Here is a 24,452-nt window from a genome sequence, read left to right as displayed (position 1 = left end):
TGGCAGAAGAGCTTTTCTAGGTATTTGAAAAATTAGTTTTTAAAATTTATTCTCACTTTAATTAATATGTATTCTTTAATCCGGCATCGATTGTATCTGGCAGTAGCTGCAAGCATAGAAAATAAGATCTGAGAACTAATGTTCATTCAGGGTCTGTCATGGACCAGGTATTCTGCTAGGTATTATAGGTATTCTGTGTGAAGCTTGGTACCTTCATTAATGTTTACAGTTTAGTGAAGAAGACAAAGTATGCACGTACAATTCCTGCAGTTGCGGTGTAGCAGTTCTTACGAGGAACACTAGTCGGCTTGAAGTTGCACCAGCAGAGGCTTCTATGCACCTGATCTACCTGAAGGTAACATCTCTTACAGTGAACTGACCTGTGAAGGGTACTATTCTTTAATGTAGCAGAAAGTAAGCCAGAAGTTAGTAACACCTAATCGCACCTTCTACAGAGCACTTGAGCTTACAAAGCATGTTCGCTAATTAATCCATTTAATCTTCATAACCATTTTCAGAAGTGGGTATTCTTCTTAGAAGTATTATTGCCTTTGACTGTGCCACGGAAATCAGGCTCGGAAGGCTAGATAAAGTGGTTATACGGTATACTGCGGGGTCTTTGAGCGCAATGGAAGCTCTGTGGTACAATTTAGTAAGTTTATTTAAAGTAGCACTGGGACGGACCTGTGGGCAGAAAGGGCTGTACTTTTGCTGTACGAGCCTGGTGGTTATATCCTTAGTGCTCAGGAAGGAGGAAACGCGCAGGGAGTATTCGATCATAAACGTTTTTCTCTGAATTTCTACTCATAAAACCACTTTCACAAGATTTCTCTGGTGATTATCATTCAGTTCCATATTTAAAAAATTTTTTTTACATTTATTTATTTTCAAGAGACAGAGTGTGAGCGGGGAAGGGGCAGAAAGAGAGAGGGAGACACAGAATCTGAAGCAGGCTCCAGGTTCCCAGCTGTCAGCGCAGAGCCCTGCAGGGCTCAAACCCACCGACCTTGAGATCATAACCTGAGCCACCCAGGCGCCTCTCACTCCGTTCTATATTAACAATTGGTTAGACAGACAGGCAGCCATGAAACCCTTTAAGAATGTAGCAACCAGCACATATTTGAACCTTATCAAAACTATGCTGGCTATAGGTCAGCCTTGTGGGCTAAAGTTGAACATATTTTTGCTTCTATCCCTCATCAGGTGGAGTTGGGGACTTAAGATAATCTGCCTTCAAACACAAAGCTTTTCCTACTGCAATGCAGCTGTTGTGAGCAGCTGCTGAAATAAAAGAGCGTTGTGCTCTGCAACTCGGCCCTTTCCCAAGTACACCACTGAAGGGCGGTCAGGTTAGGACCGGGAAGTACTAACAGCCTGCAAAGCAGGGCGAAATCACCCACGGCTCTTCCACTCTGCGCTTGCGCAGAGGAGGGATTAAACTCCCCAGAAAGACGCCTGGGACTCTGAGTTTGCACAGGCGCAGAGCGTCCTCAAGGCGGAACTGGGGCGACCTGGGCTCCTGCAACTTAAACACCCGGGGAGAAAGCAAGGTGGCAGACGTGCAGCGGTGCGCAGGCGCGGGCACTTCTCTCGGGTGAAGGGTTGAGAACCGGACCGGGCGGCCAGCTGGGCTGAGAGCGGAGTAGGGTCAGGATGGACGAGGACGTGCTGACCACCCTGAAGATCCTCATCGTCGGCGAGAGTGGCGTGGGCAAGTCCAGGTGAGGCGAGCCTGCGGGCCGTGACGAGGGCAGCGGGTCTCTTGCTGCCTCCGTGGCCTCTGTCTGCTGGGCCGCGACGGGAACGGTAAAGGCGGCGGGCCAGGTTGGGGGCGGGCTCCGCGGGTTCTTCCCGGCCTCTGGGCCGCGCGGTCCTGCGGCCCCTGTCCTCCCGGCGCCCGCCCGATTCTCGGCCTGTGCCAGGCCCGACTTTGGATCGCTTCTCCTCCCGTCGCGCCTAATAAACAATTCCGAGGGCCGCCGCTCGGCCGGCAGGTTTGCTGCCGACGAGCCTAGGGCGTGGCGGGCGGGTTTGGCCCGAGTGAGGCCGAGCGCGAAGCCGGGTCTCAGCCCCCGGAATTCGTACGGCGGCGTGCGGCGGCGGCGGCGTGCGGCGGAATGCGACGGAGGCGTGTGGCGGCGGAGGCGGTGGCGGCGGCGGCGGAGGCGGCGGTGGCGGTGGCGGTGGCGGCGGCGGCGGCGGCGGCGGTGGCGGCGGCGGCGGCGGCGGCGGCGGCGTGCGGCGGAGGCGTGGTGTGGCGGCGTGCGGCGGAGGCGTGGTGTGGCGACGTGCGGCGGAGGCGTGGTGTGGCGACGTGCGGCGGCGCCAGCGACGGAGGCGTGCGGAGGCACGCAACGGACGCGTGCGCGGCGGCGGCGTGTGGCGGCGTGCGACAGAGCCGTACTGCGGCAGCGACGGCGGCGGCTGCTGGCCGGAGGTGCGGGGTTGCTGCGCGGCTTGGCCGGGCTGCTGCGCGGCGGGGCCTGACGGCTCCGGGCACTCGGCCCCGCCCCCCCGCGGCTGCAGCTGCGGAGACGGAGAGCGCTCCATGACGCAGTCTGGGCCGAGAACGCAGCGCGCGTGGCCTTGGTCTCCGGAGCCTCGGTTAAGCGGGAGCAGGGCGCGGGAGCGGGCCCCCGCTTCCAGCGCTTGGCTGACCGGCTGCCCCCTCATCTTGTCCCGCAGAGGAGGACACTCGACAGAGGCTGCTGCGCACCGTCCAGAAGGAGGTGGGTGCCGGACGCGGGGGCAGGGTCGCGATCCTGGGGGAGGGGGCTTTCAAGCCCCCGGGGAAGGGTCTCCGAAGGAGAGGTGGCCCGTGGCAGCGGCGGGGACGGCCATTTCCAGTTTGGGGCTCACCTGGCTGGGTATTTACCTCCCGTGGAACTGGAGGCGGGTGAGTTTGAGGGTTGGAGTATAGGGGGGACTCTGGATGTTTTTATGCTGTGTGCAGGGGCGGGTGCAGCGGGAGGGCCCCCCGGGTGTGGGGCACCCCTGGATATGTCTGGGTAGGACCTCCTTTGTGGAGGAGCCGGTGGTTGCATCTCAGGAAGGTGAGGCAAGCGCCTGGGGGTGCTGACTGGGCGTATTGGGTGGTGGGGGTCTGAATGGAGCTGCAGAAGGAAGACCAGATTTCGGAAGGGGGGAAAGGTTCACTGTGGAAAAATGCCCCTCGTCCCAGATCTCCCCTTTCCCGCAAATTCTCAGTGCTTGGAGCCATCCCCAGGAGCCAAGAGACTCCCCCCGACCCCCATCCCTGAAAGCCCCTGGCAAGTGGGTGACTCCATTTGTGGGCTTGTCCCCTGCTGTTTTGGCAGGTGGGTTTCCTTTATCCCCTACCCCACCCCCACATGCAGTAGAGTGAGAAGCAAGCAAGGTTCAACTGTTCCTCTGCCCCTTCCCTCTCCTTGGGGCCAACTGGGAACCCAGTCCAGGCTTTAGTTTCTAGCCCTGGACTGCCCGCAGAGGGGAGAATCCATAGTGGTTGGTTCCCGGGAAGCGTTTAGATGCTTGGACTGTGTGTGTGCGTGTGTGTAAAGCATGCACATGCCTTTGTGGGCGAGGACATGTGGCTGTGAGTGTGTGCCTCTGAGCGTGTCTGTGCATCGGTCTGGAGATATCCAAGTATATCTTCTTATTGCATGTACATGGGTCTGTGTCTTTATGTGTTCTGGTGAGTATGAGGTGTATCTGTGTGATGCATGAGTCTCTGTGTACATGGGTGAGGCCGTGACCATGTATGTGTGATTGTATGTGTGTCTGTCGCCTTCCTTATGTGACTTCACATCCTGGGACCCCGTCACTGCTGAGCTGCCTCACCCCTGTATCTTGAGTCCTCAGCCTGAGACCACAAATGCCCTCAGACCTTGGGGGCTGGCTTCATTTCTGTGCCTGTGTATGTGTGTTGAGGGTGTCCGCAAGTGGTGTCAGCACTGAGTACCAAGAAGCCCCTCCCCGCCTGGTGGCAGACAGCCACCAAAGGACAGGCTTGAAGCCTGGACCTGTTGCTGCCCCTCCCTGCTCAGAAAGCTCGGGCATATGTCTGCGTATAGGTCTCTATGTGTGGCATGTCCCGCATGCCACATTCGATATTTTGTACCTGCTGACCATTTTTCATACGTTATTCCTGTAATTCACTCGCTCACCTATAATTTTGCAGTACTCTTCTGGTTTTGCTTCCTTTACGTTCATCCTACATTGCTGCCAGAGTGACCTTTCTAAAATATACTTGTGACGATGTCACTCCTCTGCTTATTCAGTGCATCCCCATTACCTGAAGGAGAAAATTCATGTTCTAGCATAACACTGCTCTTTGTTGTTTTTTTTTTTTTTTGGTTTCGTCCTGATGTTCCAGTAATATCTATCTATCTATCCCATTCCCAATAACTCTGCTCCAGTTTTGCCATATTGCACAGGAGTTGTCACTTACTATACTATTTCATACTTGATCATTTTGCTCATTCTAGAATGCCCTTCACACCCTCCCTGTGCACTTTGTCTGTCTTTTAAGATACAGCCCTATCTCCCAGCATTTGCTGAGCTTCGCAAATGTAAGTGTTTTCTCCTTTGTGCGTTCACTGTACGTGATTCACTTCCCTTGCAGAACTAGTGGATGGTATTGTTCTGTCCTTACCTGTTTTCATGCATCTGTACCGCTACTAGCATATAGAACAGACTCTGTCTTTTATTTATATTTCCAGCTCTGCCCTGGATCGTGGCTATGACTTGACAGATACAGTATGTGCTTGTCTTCCTGAGTGGGTGAGTGCGTGACCAGATGAATTAATGTGATATTTTTCTGAAGTTGGGTTTTTGTTTTGTGCTGTTTTTCTAGGAAGGAACAGCAAAGTCAACAATGGAAGCAAAGGAAGATGGTGTTGGTATTATTGAAAATGTGCCACCAGAGCAAACAGTTAATGACAGTTTGACTTCTGCTGGTGGAGTGCATGAAATTTACAGAAGTGGTAAGCTAGCGAATCTCTGTGAGTTGTTTTCCTATGATTAAATGCCAGTATGAGAAAAATCTGAAAGTATGTAGATCCAAATATATTATCCTATTTTCTTGAAGATATTTTTCTGTTGCTATCTTTCTTTATAAGTATCGCAAGTACTACCCCCTTTTACATCCGGAGAATCTTGAACCCCCTGAACATCTTTTCTGCTATTGCTTTTATTTTATTGAAATATTCATGAATGGAGATAGACTTGTGTATGTGTTTAAAATTCATAGAAACACATGTTTTCATTAATTTATCTGTAACCGTATTCTATAGATATGATGTCAGCATCAGAATTAGGAGAAGAGGAAGATGTAGAATCACCTTCTCTTCCTGAGGTACTGTCTTCTTCTTATTTTTAAATATAAGCATGGAGTGATGTTAAAACATCCAAGAGATGCTTTGACTTTACTCTCTCATCTCTGCATTTGCCCACAGAAACGATTTCCTTCTGTGTTTTCCTGTATGTGATAAAACAATTATGTGTTAATTATGACCATACAGCTTAGTAGAGTTCTGCTAATTTGCAGACGTAATGAAAGTTGTGTAGTATTAGTGCAGAAAACGAAGGCTTGGGGGGAATGAGTTTGGGTTTTGGAGTTAAGTTATGTGAAACACTAAAGAATTACTCTAGGTCAACCTATGGCCAAGCGTCTCATCCTGTGATGTATATGGATGTGTCAACCTCCTAGTGACATCCAGAAAGAGCTTGGGTGATGGTGTTTTACAACTTGAACCTTCAAAAGATAATGCCTGGGACTTGATAATAATATATTAGGATTGTCAAGTAGATCTGCAAGGAGCATTGGGATTATGATGACCACAGTTTGGTTTAGTGGTGCTTCAATAAGTAAAACCCATTTTGGAGAATTAAAATAACATCACAGTCATACTCGTAGTAATAAAGCAAAGTAATGATGACCTATTCTAAGGTGACAACTAGGGAAGGAGGTAAAAAGGTCCTGATCTCTTAGGCCCAGGCAGCTGCTGCATAATGCTACAAGCACTGTATTTGAAATCAAAAGACATGCTAGCATCTTGGTTCCGTCACTTCCTAGCTGTGGGATCTTGGAAAAACTTGCTTGAATGTCAATGACCTCATTCCTAAAAATGGCACTAATTCCCACCTCTTGGTTATGTGTAATGAACAAATGTGGCAACGTTTTGTAACCTGTAAGGGGTGCTATAGAAAGAGAAGACAAAATGATCACAGTGGCATGTATTGACTTACTAAATATTGAGGATACTTTAAAAAAAAAATATTGAGGATACTTTTTGGGTGAATGTTTGTTTATTGTTGAGAGGGATGTTGGGGGACAGAAGATCCAAAGCAGGCTCTGCACTGAGAGCAAGGAGCCCAATGCAGGACTTGAACTCATGAACTGTGAGAACATGAGCTGAGCCAAAGTCGGGGGCCTAATCGATGAAGTCACCCAGGCCCCCCAAGAATACTTGTTTTAAATGTGAAGATGTCTGAAGGCCAATAAAATGGCCGTAGTGTCCAGAAAAGAATGGGAAAGTTAGAATGGGTTTTGGATTTTCTAATTTGGGGCAAGATATTCCTTGCCCTTTGTTTTGTTTTGTTGCTCATCAGTAGAGGATCTGATGACCTATGCCTTCCATGAACAAAGCATAATTTCTCTAGATGTGTGTCACCTAACAGGGACATCATGAACCACTACATAGTCCTCACACTGGGATCATCCTCCTCTGTGATATGTGGTGGGTCTAGATAGACTCTCTAGCAATGGAAGGAGAGTTTCAAGAGGTTAGAACTTTATCAAACTGGAATGCCAAATCCTTCTTCCTTAACTTCCCATTGGAACTAAGGCCAGGGAGAGTCGGTTTGCTATGGTTTGGCCATGCTGCAGAGTACAATAGCTATAGAGCACACTTTGTGAGGGGGTGTTTCGTCCCAAAACTGAACAGTCTGAAACGAAGGGCTGGGGAAGTTCTGCCGTGTTATAGCAAAAATAAACATACTCTCTTTTAACTCCTCTAGTAGTGGAAGTCCAGAAAAATCATGCTAGTTTCAGTTTGACATTGTCAGCTTAGGGTAAACATTCACCTAACGATACCATTTTCCTACAGCGTCATAGAGTCGGTCAGTGATGGTCCTTGTAAACATCAGTTCACCTGTAGGTATTAAATTCTGATAAAACCCATTCTTGCTTTTGGTCAATATAGAGAAGAAGGTAAGATTTCTTAGTGCTTTAAGCCTACCAATGGTATAATTACCATTCAGTGTAGTGTGGTTTCCAGGTGTGGTCCCAAAGCAATACTTTTTCACAAATCATAAGCCGTACACTTGTAACTTCCTATATTTTTCGATTGTTGATTTAACATGTATTTTGCTTTCTCCTTTAGGAGGAGATAAGAATGCTGAGGAAGACTCTATAACCAGGTAGGATTTTTATGGATTTGTAAAAAATGACATTTGTTGGGGCACCTGGGTGGCTCAGTGGGTTAAGGGTGTGACTCTTGATTTCAACTCAGGTTTGTGAGTTCAAGCCCCACGTCGGGTTTTGCGCTGACAGCCTCCTCGGGGTATCTTTCCCTCTTTCTGTGTGCACTCACTCTCCAAGTATGAAGGAATGAAATGAAACGGAAAATGAAAGGAAAGGGAATGAAATGAATGAACTGAAAATTATGTGTTTCCTCAGGGAACGCAGACAACAAAAGCAGTTGTTGAGTGTTCTACCCTGGACAAGACACTATATCCTAATGCGTAACATCTGTTAAGTTATACAGTCATTGCATAGCTTTGCAAAGTAGCTGTGTTATTGTAGCCTACTTTTTATTACTTTAGCAGCTGTGGTTCAGGGAGGTTGATTACTCGACCCATGATTCCATAGTTAATGAGTAGCTGACCCGGGGGTTTGCCCATCAGCCTGTGTAGCTTCCACATCCATTCTCTGGTTCCTCAGCAGCACTGAGGTGAAGACACAGATCCTAGGGCAGATCAACTCAGAATGTCAAAGGTAATGATGTCCGAACTCCAATTTAGGGTTTTCTTAAGAAACCACATTAGTCTAAGCATTTGCCCTTATATGTTTGACCACTAGTACTAAAAAGTAATTAGTGCAGTGGTAACTAGTCCCTTGTTTTTACCATCAGAGATTTTAGGGTGGATGTTAGCTATGGCCATGGTGTCACGGCTTTTACATAATAAGTTCTAGCCAGGCATTTCCTTAGATGTGGTGATATCCCCTCTTCTTGAGACAAATGAGTTTTCTGTAAGGGAAGGATATCTAGTTGTAGACCATGTTTCGTTAATTAAATTCAGCCTCAGTTTTGAGGATATTGCTCTATGATTCTCTGTTGCCTAAGTTCCCAGTCTGGTTTCCCTTTGGGCTAGTACCCTTGACTTGTTCTAGGAAGCTTTTTTTCTTTTTTTGGAGATGTTTTTTCCCATGACTTTTCTGTACTGTGTTTTTGCCTTTTTACTTTCTTCTCTGGCTTTCTTGGTATTTCTTTTTTTTCCATTAGTTTTTCTACTTCTGCCATCTAAGAACTCTCCATATTTCCAGAGGCCAAATCAAAAGCACTTAGAATCTCAAGATATAGGGATCCTCAGAGATTAATTCATCAAAATACTCTCTGGTACTTCAACTTATGTTTAACCTCCTTGCCCAATGGTTGTTTCCATGGAGAATTTGAAACTCAAAAGAGATTGAAGTGACCTATTTGGATATGATAAGTGACAGAAATGAGATTTAAATTCGGGTTCTTTTCTTTCTTTTCTTTTCTTTTCTTTTCTTTTCTTTTCTTTTCTTTTCTTTTCGTCTTCACCTTGCAGGCAAATGTTTTAATAATAGAAAGCTGGGGAGCGGGTCTAATGAATACAATGAAGGAGGGTAAGAATCAAATTAGCAGAGGAGACCAGGTTTCAAGAAGAACAACACTGAGCTGGATAGGAATAAGAGTTTTAGAAAAGATGTCAGAAGATGGGGGTTTATGCCAAATGAGATAAAGGTGAATGACAGGAATGAAGGACCCAGGATTAGGGGAGTTGCTTAGAAAGGCATATTCAAATAGAGAGTTCAAGAGGGTCCTGACCAGGTTTCTGCTTTTGTGTCTGTTGGTTTCATTGAAGGTGCGAGCATACTTCAGATTTTCTGTTGAGAGAGATTGAAAATGATTTGAGCTGCTGGGAAGAGTCTGTTTACAGCAAAGAGAAATAGGATATCATCTACTTGCACCGCCCCTTAGGGAGGATGGCTTAGATCCTCTCAAGGAATTGGGGGTTGGATGTGGAGATTCTGAACTACAGAGATGTATGGCCCAAGGCAAGCTGTCTCCTCACTCCACCTCTATTCCTGAATCTGTGATGCCCTTCCCATGTACCTGTAGGGCTGGGTAGAGGTAAGACTGACTTGTCAAATCAGTAAGGGAGCTTCATCTGGATAGGTGATAACATGCCTATGTTGAGGTGACTGTGTGGATGACTGAGACTCCCAATTAGCTTGTTCTCCAGGAGCAGGACATGGCTCCTACCCTCGGTCATTTGAGCCCATCCTTCTTTTAGGAGTCTGTGCCTTCATAGGCTAAAGATTGAAAGGTTGGAGAATGCCACTGAACCATGCCGAAGAGTGATGGAGGAGTGGGAGCTCATAGGGAAGAAAATATTCAGGCAGCGAATAGAGAAATAGAGGCACAACTACCGGGACCATTTTGATCGCAGTCTCTCTCCTTGGGTAGCTGAATGCCCCTGAAGGTTTTTAAGGACTTGATAGTTATTATGGACCTCAATACGGCAAGACCAGTGTAGGAACAAAGTTGGCCTTGGGAACTTTTAATCTTTTAATCTCTAGTTGGTACTTCCACTCATAACATAGAAACCTTGACTTTGGTATATTTACTTAAACGGAGGTCTACCTGACACACAATGTAATGTGTGATGCAACAACTCTGGATGTTCCTCCATGCTCGCCATAAGTGTCGCTCCCATCTGTTAATGTATAATGCTATTACGGTATCACTGACTAGATTCCCTATGCTATACCTTTGAGCCTTGTGATTTATTCATTCTATGACTGGAACCCTGAACTTCCCTCTCCCCTTCACCAATTTTGTCCATCCCCCCACCTCCCCTCCCTTCTGGCAACAGTCAGTTCTCTGCATTTATGGGTCTGTTTCTGGTTTTTCTTTGTTTGTTCATTTGTTCCCTTTATTAGATTCTACATAGAAGTGAAATCATATAGGATTTGTGTTTCTCTGTCTGACTTTTTTCACTTACCCTCATACCGTCTAGGTATATCCATGATGTTGCAGATGGCAAGTTCTCATTCTGGTTTATAGCTGCGTAATATTCCATTGTGTGTGTCTGTGTGTGCGTGTGTGTGTGGTGTGTTCATGTATTGGTGTTCACTTGGGTTGCTTCCGTATCTTGTCTATTGTCAATAATGCTATAATAAAGATAGGGTTGCATATATCTTTTCAAATTAGTATTTCCATTTCCCTTGGGTAAATAAATACCCAGTAGTGGAATTACTGGATCCTATGGTATTTGTATTTTTTTTTTTATTTGTTGAGGCCCCTCTATACTGGCTTTCGCTGTGGCGATACCAATTTACATCCCATGAACAGTGCACAAGGGTTGTTTTTCTCCACACCCTGAGCAACCCTTGTTGTTTCCTGTGTGTTGAAACTGAGCCATTCTGACAAATGTGAGGTGAGAAGTCATTGTGGTAACTTTTATACATTTAATTTTCAACCATTTCAGAGAATTCCCTGCCTGTCACACTTGGTTACGGAAACTCAGACTGGGTCTTTCCTGGAGATTTCACAGGTTAGGAGAGGTGGAGGCAAAATAGCGAACTGAAACCTTTTTTAAAACAGGGTCCAAATTTTGAAAGACCTATACTCTGGAAACCGTAAAACACTAATGGAAGAAATTGAAGGTGACGGAAAAAGAGACACATCCGATGCTCATAGATGGGAAGAACATGTATTTTTAAAGTGTGTACACTACCCAAAGCAATCTACAGATGTAATGTAATCCCTGTCAACATACCAACAGCATTTGTCACAGAGCTATACAAACAATCCTCACCGTTATAGAGAACCACAAAAGACCTTGGATGGTCAAAGTAATATTGCAAAAGAGGAAAACTGGAGGTATCGTAATCTCAGATTTCAGGTTTTATTCCAAAGCTGTAGTAATCCAAACAGTATGGTGGGTACTGGCGTAAAAAAACAGCCACATAGCTCAATGGAATAGAACTGAAAACCCAGAAAGAAATCCACAACTGTTGGGCAGTTAATCTTCCACAAACAGGAAAGACTATCCAGTGGGGAAAAGGCAGTCTCTTCACCAAATGGGGTTGGGAAAACCGTACAAGCCACATGCCAAAGAATGAACCTGGACCAATTTCTTTACCATAGACAGAAATAAAATCAAAATGAATTAAAGACCTAAGTGTGAGACCTGAAACCATAACAAATCCTTGAAGAGAGCACAGGCCATCATTTCCCTGTCTTTGGCTGTAGCAACATTTTACTAGTTATGTTTCCTGAGCCAAGGGAAATAAAGCAAGAATAACTATGGGGACTACATCAAACTACAAAGCTTTTGCACAGTGAAGGAAACCATCAAAACTAAAGGGAACCTCTGGGATGGGAGAACACATTTTCAAATGTTTTGCAAAGCCAATAAAGGGTTAGTATTCACAATGTATAAAATATTGATACAAGTCAACATCCCCCGCCTCCAGAAAAGCCCAGTTTAAACATGAGCAGAAGACATAACCAGACATTTTTCCACAGACAACATACAGATGGTCAACAGACACCTGAAAAGATTCTCCCCAAAACTGCAACGAGATACCACGTTCACACCTGTCGGAATGGCTAAACTCCCAGACACAAGAAGCAAGTGTTTGCGAGGATGTGGAGACAGAGGAAACCTCTTGCACTGTTGGTGGAAATGCAAACGGCTGTGGCCCCTGTGGAAAACAGTATGGAGGTTCCTCAAAAAATTACAAACAGAACTATCCTATGATCCAGTAATTGCACTCCTGGATACTACCCAAAAGAATACAGAAACACGAATTCCATGGGACACACCCACGTCTGTGTTTATTGCAGCATTATTTCCAATAGCCAGCGCAAGCGTCCATTGACAAATGAGTGAACGATGAAGTCCTATATGTACGTATGTATGTGTGTGTGTATATGTATATCCATACACAGACACACACACACACACACTCACACTGGAATATTACTCAGCCATAAAACAATGAAACCTTGTCTTTTGCAATGACCTGGTTGAAGCCCAAGAGTCGTAGGGTAAGCAAAGTCAGGGAAAGACAAATACCATATGGTTTTACTCATGTAGCACTTAAGAAACAACAAATGAGCAAAGGGAGAAAAAAAAGGGAGAGACAAACCAAGAAATAGGCCCTTAACTGCAGAACAAACAGATGGTTCTCAGAGAGGAGGTGAGTGGTGGGAGGGGTGAAAGAGGTGATGGGGATGAAGGAGTGCCCTTGTCATGATGAGCACGGGGTGAGTATGGAGTTGGTGAATCACTGTATTGTACCACTTAAATTAATATAACACTGGATGTTACTATTACTGGAATTAAAATAAAACTTAATGAAAAAAACAGAGGCCAACTTTTAATTACACCAAGAAACTTTGTTGAGTAAACAGATAGCTGACCTTTCCCTCATTTTTGAAATTTTGTTTTTAATAAATGAACATGTTGTTGTTGTATATTTTTGCTCTAAAGGCTTTCCGAGAAACCTGGTCCTGATGATTCATGGCCTACATCGGCTAGCCAAGACTTCGATTTTGGTACCAAGGTAAAGTACCCTCCTGTGAAACTCACTTTCCTGCTCTGAATTTAGTTGTCTCCCTTATTTACTCTGAAAATTTAACAGTAGCCTGTGTATCATCATTTTATGTGTGTAATGGAAAGTTAGCAAGAACAAACCACTTTACAGATACATGACGCGTTGAATGTTTTGTTTTGTTTTGTTTTGTTTTGTTTTACTCTGGTAAATCCTAGAGGTGGAGGCTGATCAAAGAATGGGCTGGAAAATATATAATGACCGTGCAATTATATTGGGAAAAGCTTTCCCATAATGGAGGAAATATGACATTTGGTTAAGGATAAGGATTCTTACTGTGATACTAACATGACTGATAATACTCATGACTAAATGAAAACTTATTGGATCTAAGTATCTATTGTAGGTTGCGCTCCGCCCCAGGCAATTTTTATTTTGGCGAGATACAGGATCTTCCCTTGTCTCTATCCTTTGTTCTACATTTAGACTAAAATAATATTAGAAAATGTAGAAATTTAGGTGTTTACCTTATTTCTCAACATTTACCTTACAAAAGTGTTCCCCTGTATTTTTGAAATAACTCCACGAAGAGTAAGTTACAATTGTGCATCTCCCTGAAGAATATGTATTTTGCTGAAGAGAGTAGCTCTATGAGCAGAGGCTCTTCATAGCCAAGTTGTCAAATTTCTAATTTCAGAAATCTTTCCTATTCTAGCTTTTAAAACTATCTCCTCCTAGTCCTTGTGTCAGATTCTAAAATTTAAAGTTTCAGACATCTGATATTTATTTAAATATTCATTGCAAAGCCCCGAAATCATTAGAAGCTACTGCAGGTTAGGAAACATACTTGTTTGACTCGTGGAGCTCCTAGAATAAAGTCTTGCTTGGAAGAAGCAATGTCATAGTTTTTGAATGTGAATAAATGAGTAGGGAAATGGAATTCCGTAGAATGGAATTTGAAAAGTAACGAAATACGCATGATATATCACAATTAAATATGTGAATTTAAAAAGTAAGGCTTCAGTTTATATTCCGTTTTAGTGTTTAATATGTATCAACGCAAATGAATTCTGTTGAGGAAATCAGGAGTTACATCAGAAAGAAGGTGAAAGTATGTTTTTAGTATCCTCCCATTGTGAGCTTAGAAATGCAGAGAAAAACTCCTCAGCCTTTGTTTTGTTAACCCCATCCGTGTCCCATTACATACATCCTTTGTAGGTTCACATTTCTTCCTAGAATTCTCATTCCAATTCTTTCTCCATAGTGAAAGTTGATGTGTTAGGAACCTTTCTTTTTCTGTTCTTTTGTTAGTCTAGTAATAATTTATAGCTTTTAGGAAGTGATAGATGCCAGTAATTGAGCAATTTTTTATAGTGAAAAAAATTAAATTCTTTATTACAGTGTTCATAACCAGATAACTGTAGAGTGATACAAGTCAGTATTATTTGGGATATACTGTGAATCGAAGCCTCTGTTTTACATATAGGCTTTATATGTATCTTTCAAAGGTTTAAAAGAGACTATTGTTCATAGTATATGCCCAACCCTACTTATGTACCTTTAAAAAGTGTATGTTGTTTCCATTTACCTTATTTTGCTCACATTTTTCCTTTTCTTCCTTGTCTTAAGCTCATGCTTGACTGATTGGTCATGTCTTATTTTTTTTCCTTTTTTCTTCTTTTCCCCCCATGCTTTTTAAGGTATTTTTGATGTTTTTAAAGTTTATTTATTTTGGAGCAAGAGAGAAACAGAGTGCAAGCAGGGTAGGGACAGAGACAGAGGGAGACACAGAATCCAAAGCAGGCTCCAGGCTCCGAGCTGTCAACACAGAGCTCAATGTGGGGCTCAAACCCACAAACCGTGAGATCATGATTCATGAGCTGAAGTTGGACGCTGAACTGACTGAGCCACCTACGTGTTCCCCCCACCATGCTCTTTTTTAATCGTTTACCCCTACCCTAATGTTTCCTTGCAGAAAACATTTCTTTAGGGTCTGTTCTTTTAGTACATCACTTTCTGTCAACTCCATTGTCAACATACTGGTTATGGAATTGTACTGTCTGTGTGTGGTTTTCATCCATGACTCATTGCCCCACAAGGTTTCTTATTCTTTTTTCCTCTTTGTTGGAAGGAGCTGAGCTAAATGTTTTTGTAATGTTTGTATTTCTCTTGGAAAGGGAGGGAGAGAGAGAGAGAGAACGAGCAAGTGCTCGTAGGGAGGGGCAGACAGAGAGGGAAGGAGGGAATCTCAAGCAGGTTCCGCGCTGTCACCACAGAGCCCGATGTGTGCCTTGAACCCCACTAACCGTGAGTTCATGATCGGAGCTGAAATCAAAAGTTGGTCATGTAACTGACTGAGCCACCCAGGCGTCCCAGAAGGAGCTACATTTAAACAGTCATATTTGACTTTAGTGTTTTGAGAAACAGAAGCAACTTAAACTGTTTGCAATTCCAACTTACTTACATAAGATACTACTGAAAAGTAAGTTTGTACGTTTTCTCTTACAAGAGATAGTTCATGCCAGTATAAATCATGCGAACATTTCACAAGATAACATATTTAAATTTCTTAGTGTTAGTTTTTTCAACATGCTTTCAAATACCTAGGGTTCAGTGTGTATCTGAGGTTACTTTGGTAAAGTATTTACCCGATATTAATCAGTTACAGGTACGGCGAGTAACATTTTGAGACTCCCTATGAGATCTCTTGTGTTGCTCACCACATGAGAAAATGGAGACTGGTAATAAATAGTAAACGGCATAACTGAGATTTGAGTCTACATTTGAAAGATTCCAAAGCCTGTGTTCCGTGTGTAAGGGTGCTCATTTGGTAATGGTGAATATTACAATGATTTTATCGAATTGGATTCTCGTAATCCTTAAAGCTGTTAATTCTTTTCTAGAATGTCCCGAAACCACGCATAGCAAAGCTACTGCATTCTTCTTGGCAGTTCATGAAAAACAGTAAGTTATTGGGAGACTTGTATTATTCACTGATTCTTGTCCATTCTTGTGTTATTCACCAATTTGAAGCGACAGATATTTTCATGTCCTCTTTACTTTGTTTTCTACTAAGTGAGAGCAAAACGTGGCACTGTGAAACCAGAAGGTGGAACCTTATCTGAGGACAACAATCCTGATTCTGAAAGTAAAGATATGGCTGAAACTCTTTCCAAACCACCAGCCAGAGTTTATGGCGATCCTCTTCCTGTTTTACCATCATCTAAATCTCTTCTGAAACCTTCTCTCAAGACGTTAGCTGTCCTTGGTCTTGCAAAGGTAAGTTGTTTTGTTGTATGCTCCCCCCACCCCATACCATCCTCTTGCTCCTTATAATGATGAAAAGGATCTTAGGAAGAAATGGAAGTCCTCAAGATCATAATAGAAATCAGTGTAATGACCACAGAGAGGAAGGTACAGGATTGAAATTTATAAAGTTTGGTGGGAGTAGACAATTCTCGGGGATGCCTTTATGGAAGCAAAGAAGGAGAAGGCAGCTGGAAAGAATAGCTAGATGCATATGAAGATGAGGAGGGGGGTGAAGGGGAAGAATTCATGTTAGAGGGGCGAGATGAACTTAAAAGTATGAAGAGTTGAGAGAAAGTATCATCAAATCACAGCAGCAATAGTGGGATTAAGGCAGAGCAGATGTTCTTTAAATTATAAAATGTGGGAGAAAATATTTTAAGTGAAAATTAAGAAAAAAAGAAAGCCAGGTAATAAAAAAAATGCTTAGACTCCTCTGAATGACTTACAGCTGATTTCTGTGAAGAACTGGAAGAAATTTTTGCCCTTACGTTTCAGTTTAGTAAAGGTGATATCCTGTATTTAGTTTAGCAAAACCTGTGTTTCTAAGGAATGCAAAGTGAAATCTGTTTTAGGCCATACCAGATCGATGGTGAATTTTCAATTTTTGGCTATTGTCTTTCTTGGGGTTTCTAAGGTTACTTACTGTGTGGTATAATCTTGGTATATTTTAGGTCTTTTTGAGTAGAAAGAGAGGAAATAAACATTTATTCTTTTCATTAAATAAAATTTCTGGTGATGTAAATAAGGTTCTTTATCTGTGAAATGAAAAACTAAATTTGAAGCTGCAACTCTGAATTTGTTTTTTGTTTTTTAGCTTATTTATTTATTTTGACAGAGAGAGCAAGCAGGGTAGGGACAGGGAGAGAGGGGAGAGACAGAGAATCCCAAACAGGCTCTTCATTGCAGCACAGAGCTCGACGCATAGCTCAGACTCACAAACCGGCTTGCGAGATGACGACCTGAGCCCAAATCAAGATGCTTAACTGCCTGAGCCACCCAGGTGCCACTTAAGCTGCCACACTCTGAAAGAAAAAATATATAAAATATGTTTTCTGCATTCTGATTTACCTTTTTTTAAAGTGTTCAACTGTTTATGTATTTTGAGAGAGACAGAGACAGAGAATCCTAAGCAGGCTCTGTGCTGCCAGTGTCAAACCTGACACAGAGCTTGAATAACCTGAGCCAAAATCAAGCTGGACGCTTAACCAGCTGAGCCACCCAGGTGCCACTCTTTTTTTAATAGTATCTGCAGAGAATAGACACATACACACATACCAAATTAATGAACTCAACATGTATAAATTTTTGTCTAATATGAACTCTTTGTCATGACAGAATCATAAGGCAGGAAAGGTTGCCAAGAGAGTATGCAAAATTCTTTGTAGGAGATGATTTTTACTTTTTTTTGAAGATTTCCGACAATAGATACATTTTTCAAACAATATTTATTTATTTTTGAGAGAGATGGAGCATGAGCGGGGGAAGGGCAGAGAGAGAGAGAGGGAGACACAGAATCTGAAGCAGGCTTCAGGCTCTGAGCTGTCAGCACAGAGCCTGACACGTGGGGCTCAAGCTCAGGAACCGTGCGATCATGACCTGAGCCAAAGTCAGATGCTTAGCTGACTGAGTCCCCCGGGCACCCCAAGATACATTTTATATTATTCAGGGGAAACTTTAGTATTCATAGTTGTTCGATTTAGCATGTAAATTCTTTCAGGTCTAAAACTGAGAAAGACTGGTGAGTTGATTTTTTTTTTAGTCCGTTTCTTCTTTCCTCCTGGGAATGTTCAGTCCTGCTTGATAATGACACATGTATTTGAAGACTTTAAAATCTTCAAATTGGATGATCATAAATATATTAGTTGCTTAATGCTAGATTCCTTCTCGGGTCCTTAACTACCTTCCTATATGTTGTAGATAGGAAATTAGAGCTCTTCATATGCTGTTCCCAGTAGAATAATAAAACTATATGAAGTTTAAAATCGGTTTTCATATTTTTCTTAGACATCGTGGTAGTAGTGGAAAATGGCTCAAAATTCTGTAATCCTGTATTTCTCTTCTATACTTTTAAATCTTGTCCCTTAAGATTAATTTTTTTATTTGTTTTACTATTTTTTTTAATGTTGATTCTTGAGAGAGAGTGAGGGAGCATATGAATCGCAAGCTGACTCCATGCTTCGTGTGGACGTGACGCAGGGCTTGATCCCACGGCCTTGGGACCATGACTTAAACTGAAACTAAGAGTTGGACGCTCAACTGACTGAGCCACCCAGGCGTCCCAAGATTAATTTTTAAAAAGCAGTATTCTTATAAAATCCTGAATTAGTGTTTCACAGTTAAAACTTTTTATGACTCTTAATGCCATTCATTACAGAAATGAGTATTTGTGTATATTAGTAAACGTATAGTTTGCACCCTTAAAACTAATGTTGGAATATAGACGTGAAATCTTGAATCTCATGTTTTTTTCCCCTGCTTTTGTGATTGTATTAGTTTTACTCTTTAAAAATATTTTTAGTGTTTGTTTATTTTTGAGAGAGAGAACGTGAGGGAGAAGGGGAGGGGTAGGGAGAGGGGGACAGAGGATCCAAAGCAGACTCTGTGTCGACAGCAGAGAGCCTGATGCGGGGCTTGAACTCATGAACCAAGAGCTCATGACGTGAGCCAAAGTCGGAGACTTAACTGACTGAGCCACCCAGGCGCCCCTCCCCTGTTTTCATTATTATTCTTTATTTATTCTTTATTAGTTCACAATTTAGTGTCCAGTTAGGGAATATATAGTGTGTACAGTGTAGTCTTGGCTTCGGGAGTAGATTCCCGTGATTCATCACTTCCGGATAACCCCAGGGCTCATTCCAACATGTGCCCTCCTCAATGCCCACCGTCCCTTTTTTCCACCCCCTTAACTCCCCACCCCCATCAACCCTCAGCTTGTCCTCTGTCTTTTAAGAGCGTCATATGGTTTACCTCCCTCTAGGTATTTGTAACTATTTTTTCTTTCCCTTCCCCTATGGTCTTGTGTGAAGTTTTCAAATTCCACCTATGAGGGAAAACATACGATATCTTTCTCTTGACTGACTTATTTCACTTCGCATCATACCTTCCAGTTGCTTCCACACTGTTGCAAATGGCAAGATTCCATTCTTTTTTATGGCCGAGTCGTATTATTCCATTGTATATAGAAACCACCTCTTCTTTAGCCATTCATCAGTTGATGGACATTTGGGCTCTTTCCATAATTTGGCGATTGTTGATAGAACTGCTATCAACTCTGGGGTACATGTGGCCCTACAAATCAGCACTCCTGTATCCTTTGGATAAATGCCTAATAGTGCTGTTGCTGGGTTGTAGGGTAATTCTATTTTTAATTTTTTGAGGAACCTCCACACTGTTTTCCAGAGCGGCCGCACCAGTTTGCATTGCCACCAACAGTGCAAGAGGGTTCCCATTTCGCCACATCCCCGCCAACATCTGTTATTTCCGGAGTTGTGAATTTCACCACCACACTCTGACCGATTGAGGTGGTATCCCAGTGGGGTTTGATTTGTATTTCCTGGATGAAGCGTGATGTTGAGCATCTTTGCATGTGTCCGTTGGCCATCTGGAGGTCTCCTTTGGAAAAGTGTCTATTCACGTCCTCTGCCCCTTTCTTCGCTTACATGGTTTTTGGGTGTTGAGTTTGGCAAGTTCTTTATAGACTTTTTTATCCTAACCCTTTATGTGATATGCCATTTGCGAATACATATCTTCTCCCATTCCGTCGGTTGCCTTTAAGGTTTGTTGATTGTTGCCTTTGCTGTGTGGCAGCTTTGTATCTTGATGAGGTCCCCAAAGTTCACTTCTGCTTTTATTTCCCTTGCCTTTGGAGACATGTCAAGTAAGTAATTGCTGCAGCCCGAGGTCAGAGAGGTGGTTGCCTGTTTTCTCTTCTAGGATTTTGATGGTTTCGTGTCTCACGGTTAGCTTTTTCATGCATTGGAGTTTATGTTTGTGTAAGGTGTAAGAAAGTGGTCCAGTTTCACTCTTGTGCATGTGGCTGTCCAGTTCTCCCAGCACCATTAGCTAAAGAGACTGTCTTTTTTGCATTGGCTACTCTTTCCTGCTTTGTTGGAGCTTAGTTGGCCACACATCTGTGGGCCCATTTCTGGGTTCTCTATTGTATTCCATTGGCCTCTGTGCTTGTTTGGAGCTAATACCGTGCATTTGAGGAGTCCAGCTTTGTAGTCCAGGCTAAAGTCCGGGATTGTGATGCCTCCCCCACTCTGGTTTCCTCTTTCAACCTTACTTTGGTTGTTCTGGGTCTTTTGTGGTTCTCTCCAAAGTTTAGGATTGTGTGTTCTAGTTCTGTGAAGAATGCTGCTGTTATTTTGATTGGGATTGCATTGAATGTACAGATTGCTTTGGGTAGTATTGACATTTTAACAGTGTTTGTTCTTGCAACCCATGAGCATGGAATATTTTCCGGGTTCTTTGTGTCTTCTTCAGTTTCTTTCATAAGTTGTCTATAGTTTTCAGCATACAGATCTTTTACCTCTTTGGTTAGGTTTAATGCTAGGTATTTTATGGTTTGATGCAGTGGTAAATGGGATCGACTCCTTGATCTCTCTTTCTAACGCTTCATGATTGGTGTATAGACATGCAACCGATTTGGGTGCATTGATGTTTTATCCTGTAGCTTTGCTGAATGCGTGTGTCAGTTCTAGCAGTTTTTTTGGTGGAGGCTTTCAGGATGTCCACATAGAGTATCGTGTCATCTGCAAACTGTGAAAGTTTGACCTCTTCTTTGCCAACTTGGATGCCTTTTATTTCATTTTGTTGTGTGATGTCTGAGGCCAGGACTTCCAACATTATGTTAAACAACAGTGGTGAGAGTAGATATCCCTTCATGTTCCTGATCTCAGGGGAAAAGCTCTCAGTGTTTCTCCATGGAGGAGGCTATTTGCTGTGGGCCATTCATATGTGGCTTTTATGGTTTGAAGGTCTATTCATTCTATCCGATTTTCTTGAGGGTTGTATTAAGAAAGAGTGCTGTATTTTGTCAAATGCTTTTTCTGCATCTATTGACAGGATCATATGGTTCTTATCCTTTCTTCTCTTCATGGGAGGTGTCATGTTGATTCATTTGTGAATATTGAACCAGCCCTGCCGCCCAGGAATGAATCGCACTTGATCCTGGCGAATCATTCTCTTAATATACCGTTGCATTACATTTGCTAGTATCTTGCTGAGAAGGTTTGCATCCATGTTCATCAGGGACATTGGCCTGTCATTCTCCTTTTTCGTGGGGTCTCTGTCTGCTTTGGAAATCAGCGCAATGCTGGTGTTGCATAGAATGAGTCCAGAAGCTTTCCTTCCGTTTCTATCTTTTGGGAACAGCTTGAGAAGAAGAAGGGTTATCTCTGCTTTAAATGTCTGGTAGAATTCCCCTGGGAAGCCATCCTGCCCAGGACTCTTATTTGTTGGGAGATTTTTAATAACTGATTGAATGTCTTCACGAGTTATGGGTCTGTTCAAGTTTTCTATTTCTTCCCGTTTGGCTTTTGGTAGTGTGTGGGTGTCTAGGAAATTGTCCATGTCTTCCAGGTTGTCCAGGTTGTTGGCATATACTTTTTCATCGTATCCTCAGGTTTCTTGTTGTATTTCTGTGGTGTTGGTTGTGATCTCTCATCTTTCATTTGTGATTTTATCTATTTGGGCCTCCCTTTCTTCTTTTTGAGACGTGTGGCTAGGGGGTTATCAGTTTTGTTTATTTAAGAAAAACACATCTCTTAGATTCATTGCTGTGTGCAACCTTGTTTTTGGATTCTATAGGATTTATTTCTGCTCTACTCTTTATTGTTTCTCTTCTTCTGCTGACGTTGGGCTTTCTTTGCTGCTGTTTTTCTAGTTCATTTAGGAGTGAACTTAGTTTCTGTATTTGGGACCATCCTTGCTTCTGGAGATAGGCCTGGATTGCAATGTATTTTCCTCTAAGGACTGCCTTTGCTGCATCCCAAAGGGTTTGGATTGCGTGTTTTCATTTTCATTTGCTTCCATATGGTTTTTAATTTCTTCCTTAATCGCCTGGTGGACCCATTCTTTCTTGAGTAGGAAGCTCTGTAACCTCCATGCATTTGGGGGCTTTCCACTTTTTGTTCTTGTGGTTGATTCCAAGTGTCTGAGCGTTGTGATCTGAAAATGTGCATGGTATGATCTCAGTCCTTTTATATTTGTGGAGGGCTGTTTTGTGACCCAGGATGTCATTTATATTGGAGAATGTTCTATGTGCACTTAAGAAGAATGTGTATTCTGCTGTTACGTGAGAAGATCTCAGTACATCTGTATCGGTATCTATGTGTATAAATGTATATATAAAAGCCAATATATCTGTATGTATATCTGAATACATCTGGTCCAGTGACACAATGGATCTCTGTTTCCTTATATACATTCATTCATGTTTGTGATTAATGGATTCATCTATGTGGGCCTTTCACTTTGGGGACATAAACATTTGCAATTGTTAGCTCCTCTTGATGAACAGACCCCTTAATTATGATATAATGCCCTTCTGAATCTGTTACTACCGTCTTTGGTTTAAAATCTAGTCTGTCTGGTGGAAGTATGGCGACTCCAGCTTTCTTTTGACTTCTAGTAGCATGATAGGTGACTCCCATTACCTTCACTTTGAATCTGGAGGTGTCCTGGGGTCTAAAATCAGTGTCTTGTTGACAGCATATAGCTGGATCTTGTTCTTTGGTTTTGTTTTGTGTTTTATCCATTCTGATTCCCTGTGTCTTTTGATTGGGGCATTGAGTGCATTCACATTCAGAGTGATTAGTGAAAGATACGGATTTAGTGTCATTGTGTTATCTGAAGGTTTCATGCTTTAGGTGAGGCCTCTGGTCCTTCTTAGTCTCTGCTGCTTTCCACTCACAGAGTCGCCCCTTAGGATCTCCTGCAGGGCTGGTTTAGTGGTCATGAACTCCATTAGGTTTTGTCTGTCTGGGAAAGCCTTTCTCTCTCTTTTGATTCTAAATGACAGCCTTGGTGGGGAAAGGATTCTTCGCTGCATATGTTGCATTCAGCACATTGACCGTTTCCTACCCCTCCCTTATGCCCTGCCAAGTTTCATGGGACAGGTCTGCTGCTACTGTAATGTGTCTTCCCTTATAGATTAAGACCCGTTTGTCCCTAGCTGCTTTCAGAATTCTCTCTTGATCTTTGTATTTTTCCGGTTTCGCTTTGACATGTGGTGGTGTTGACCTGGTTTTGTTGATTTTGAAGGGAATAATTCTGTGTGCCGCCAGGACTTGGATGCCTGTTTCCTTCCCCAGATGAGGGAAGTTCTCAGCTATAAGTTGTTCAAATAAACCTTCTGCCCCTTTCTCTCACTCTTCTTCTGGGACTCCTATGATGTGGCTATTATTTCATCTCACCAAATCACTTAGGTCTCTGGTACCTGCCTCGTAGTCTAGTAATTTCCTTTCTTTCCTTTCTCTGCTTCATCTCTGTCCACAATTGGATCTCCTGTTTCACCGATTTTCTCTTCTGCTTCTCCCATCCTTGATGTTACTGCATCCAGTTTATTTTTTAACTCATTTACAACATTTCATTTTCAGCATTCATCATGACGAGTCGTTAGGTGCTTGATCTCTGAAGCAGTAGATTGTCTGCTGTCTTCTATGCTTGGTTTCAAGCCCACCTATGCGTCTTATGACTGTTATTCCAAAAACGTGATCAGATATATTGTTTCTGTCTCTTTTGAGCACTTCTCTGGCTGGCGTTTCTTCCTGGAATTTTTTTTGAGGAGAATTCTTCCAATGTGTCATTGTGGCTAGATTCCAGCCCTTTATGTGTTTTAATAGCTTGTTCTGTGTCCCACACCTGCGAATACTACTATATTAAAAAGGGGTCCTACACTGTCTGGGGCCTGGCAGTTGAACAAATGTTTTTGGATTGTGTTGTGTGCACTCTTTTGGTACTTCTTTGGCTGCTTTTCTCTCTACTTGGAATGGTGGTTTGGGCCTTCCACCACCTTCCACCAGGTGTGCTTTGTTTTGTTTGTTGAAGTAATCCTGGAAAAAAGGAGAAGAGGGTGGTGAAGAATCCTTAGCCCAAACAAAGAGAGAAATGACAGGAGTGGAAAAAAAGACCAGGCAGTGACTCAAAGGAGCTATAGGGCTTAATCCAGAAAGAGAGGGAGGAAAATGAAGAAGGAGATCTGGAAAAGTATAGAGAAAATGCCCGATCAAACAAACAAAGAACCAGAACAGAAGAACAAAGGAAAAAAGATAGTGTGTGTGTGTGTGTGTGTGTGTGTGTGTGTGTGTATAGCTTTGACCCAAAGTCAACTCCAGACTACTAG

The 24,452-nt window shown here is 42.9% G+C and overlaps 1 protein-coding gene across 7 annotated transcripts in view; it reads left to right on the top strand.

The window, feature by feature from the left end:
* Nucleotides 1-2,627: 2,627 nt before the first annotated feature.
* Nucleotides 2,628-24,452, top strand: part of SGSM1 (small G protein signaling modulator 1) — a 496,957-nt gene continuing 475,132 nt past the window's right edge. For 5 of the 7 annotated variants that reach the window (XR_014135861.1, XM_081790748.1, XM_081790750.1 and 2 more), the window contains exons 1-4: nt 2,628-2,729; nt 7,365-7,401; nt 15,700-15,764; nt 15,879-16,075. Coding sequence is in view for 6 of the 7 variants with exons in the window: in XM_081790748.1 (XP_081646874.1) it covers nt 15,953-16,075 (123 nt within the window). In the remaining variant the exon portion in view is untranslated. Of the gene's footprint in view, nt 2,730-7,364; nt 7,402-12,735; nt 12,809-15,699; nt 15,765-15,872; nt 16,076-24,452 lie in introns of all 7 variants that reach the window. The other 2 variants (XM_081790746.1, XM_081790747.1) reach the window with 2 other exon arrangements.

Source organism: Panthera onca, chromosome D3, assembly GCF_046562875.1.
Source record: "Panthera onca isolate mPanOnc1 chromosome D3, mPanOnc1 haplotype 2, whole genome shotgun sequence".
In the NCBI taxonomy this organism is placed as follows: Eukaryota; Metazoa; Chordata; class Mammalia; order Carnivora; family Felidae; genus Panthera; species Panthera onca.
Note: the sequence above shows the minus strand (reverse complement) of the source record. Positions and strands in the feature narration are given on the sequence as shown.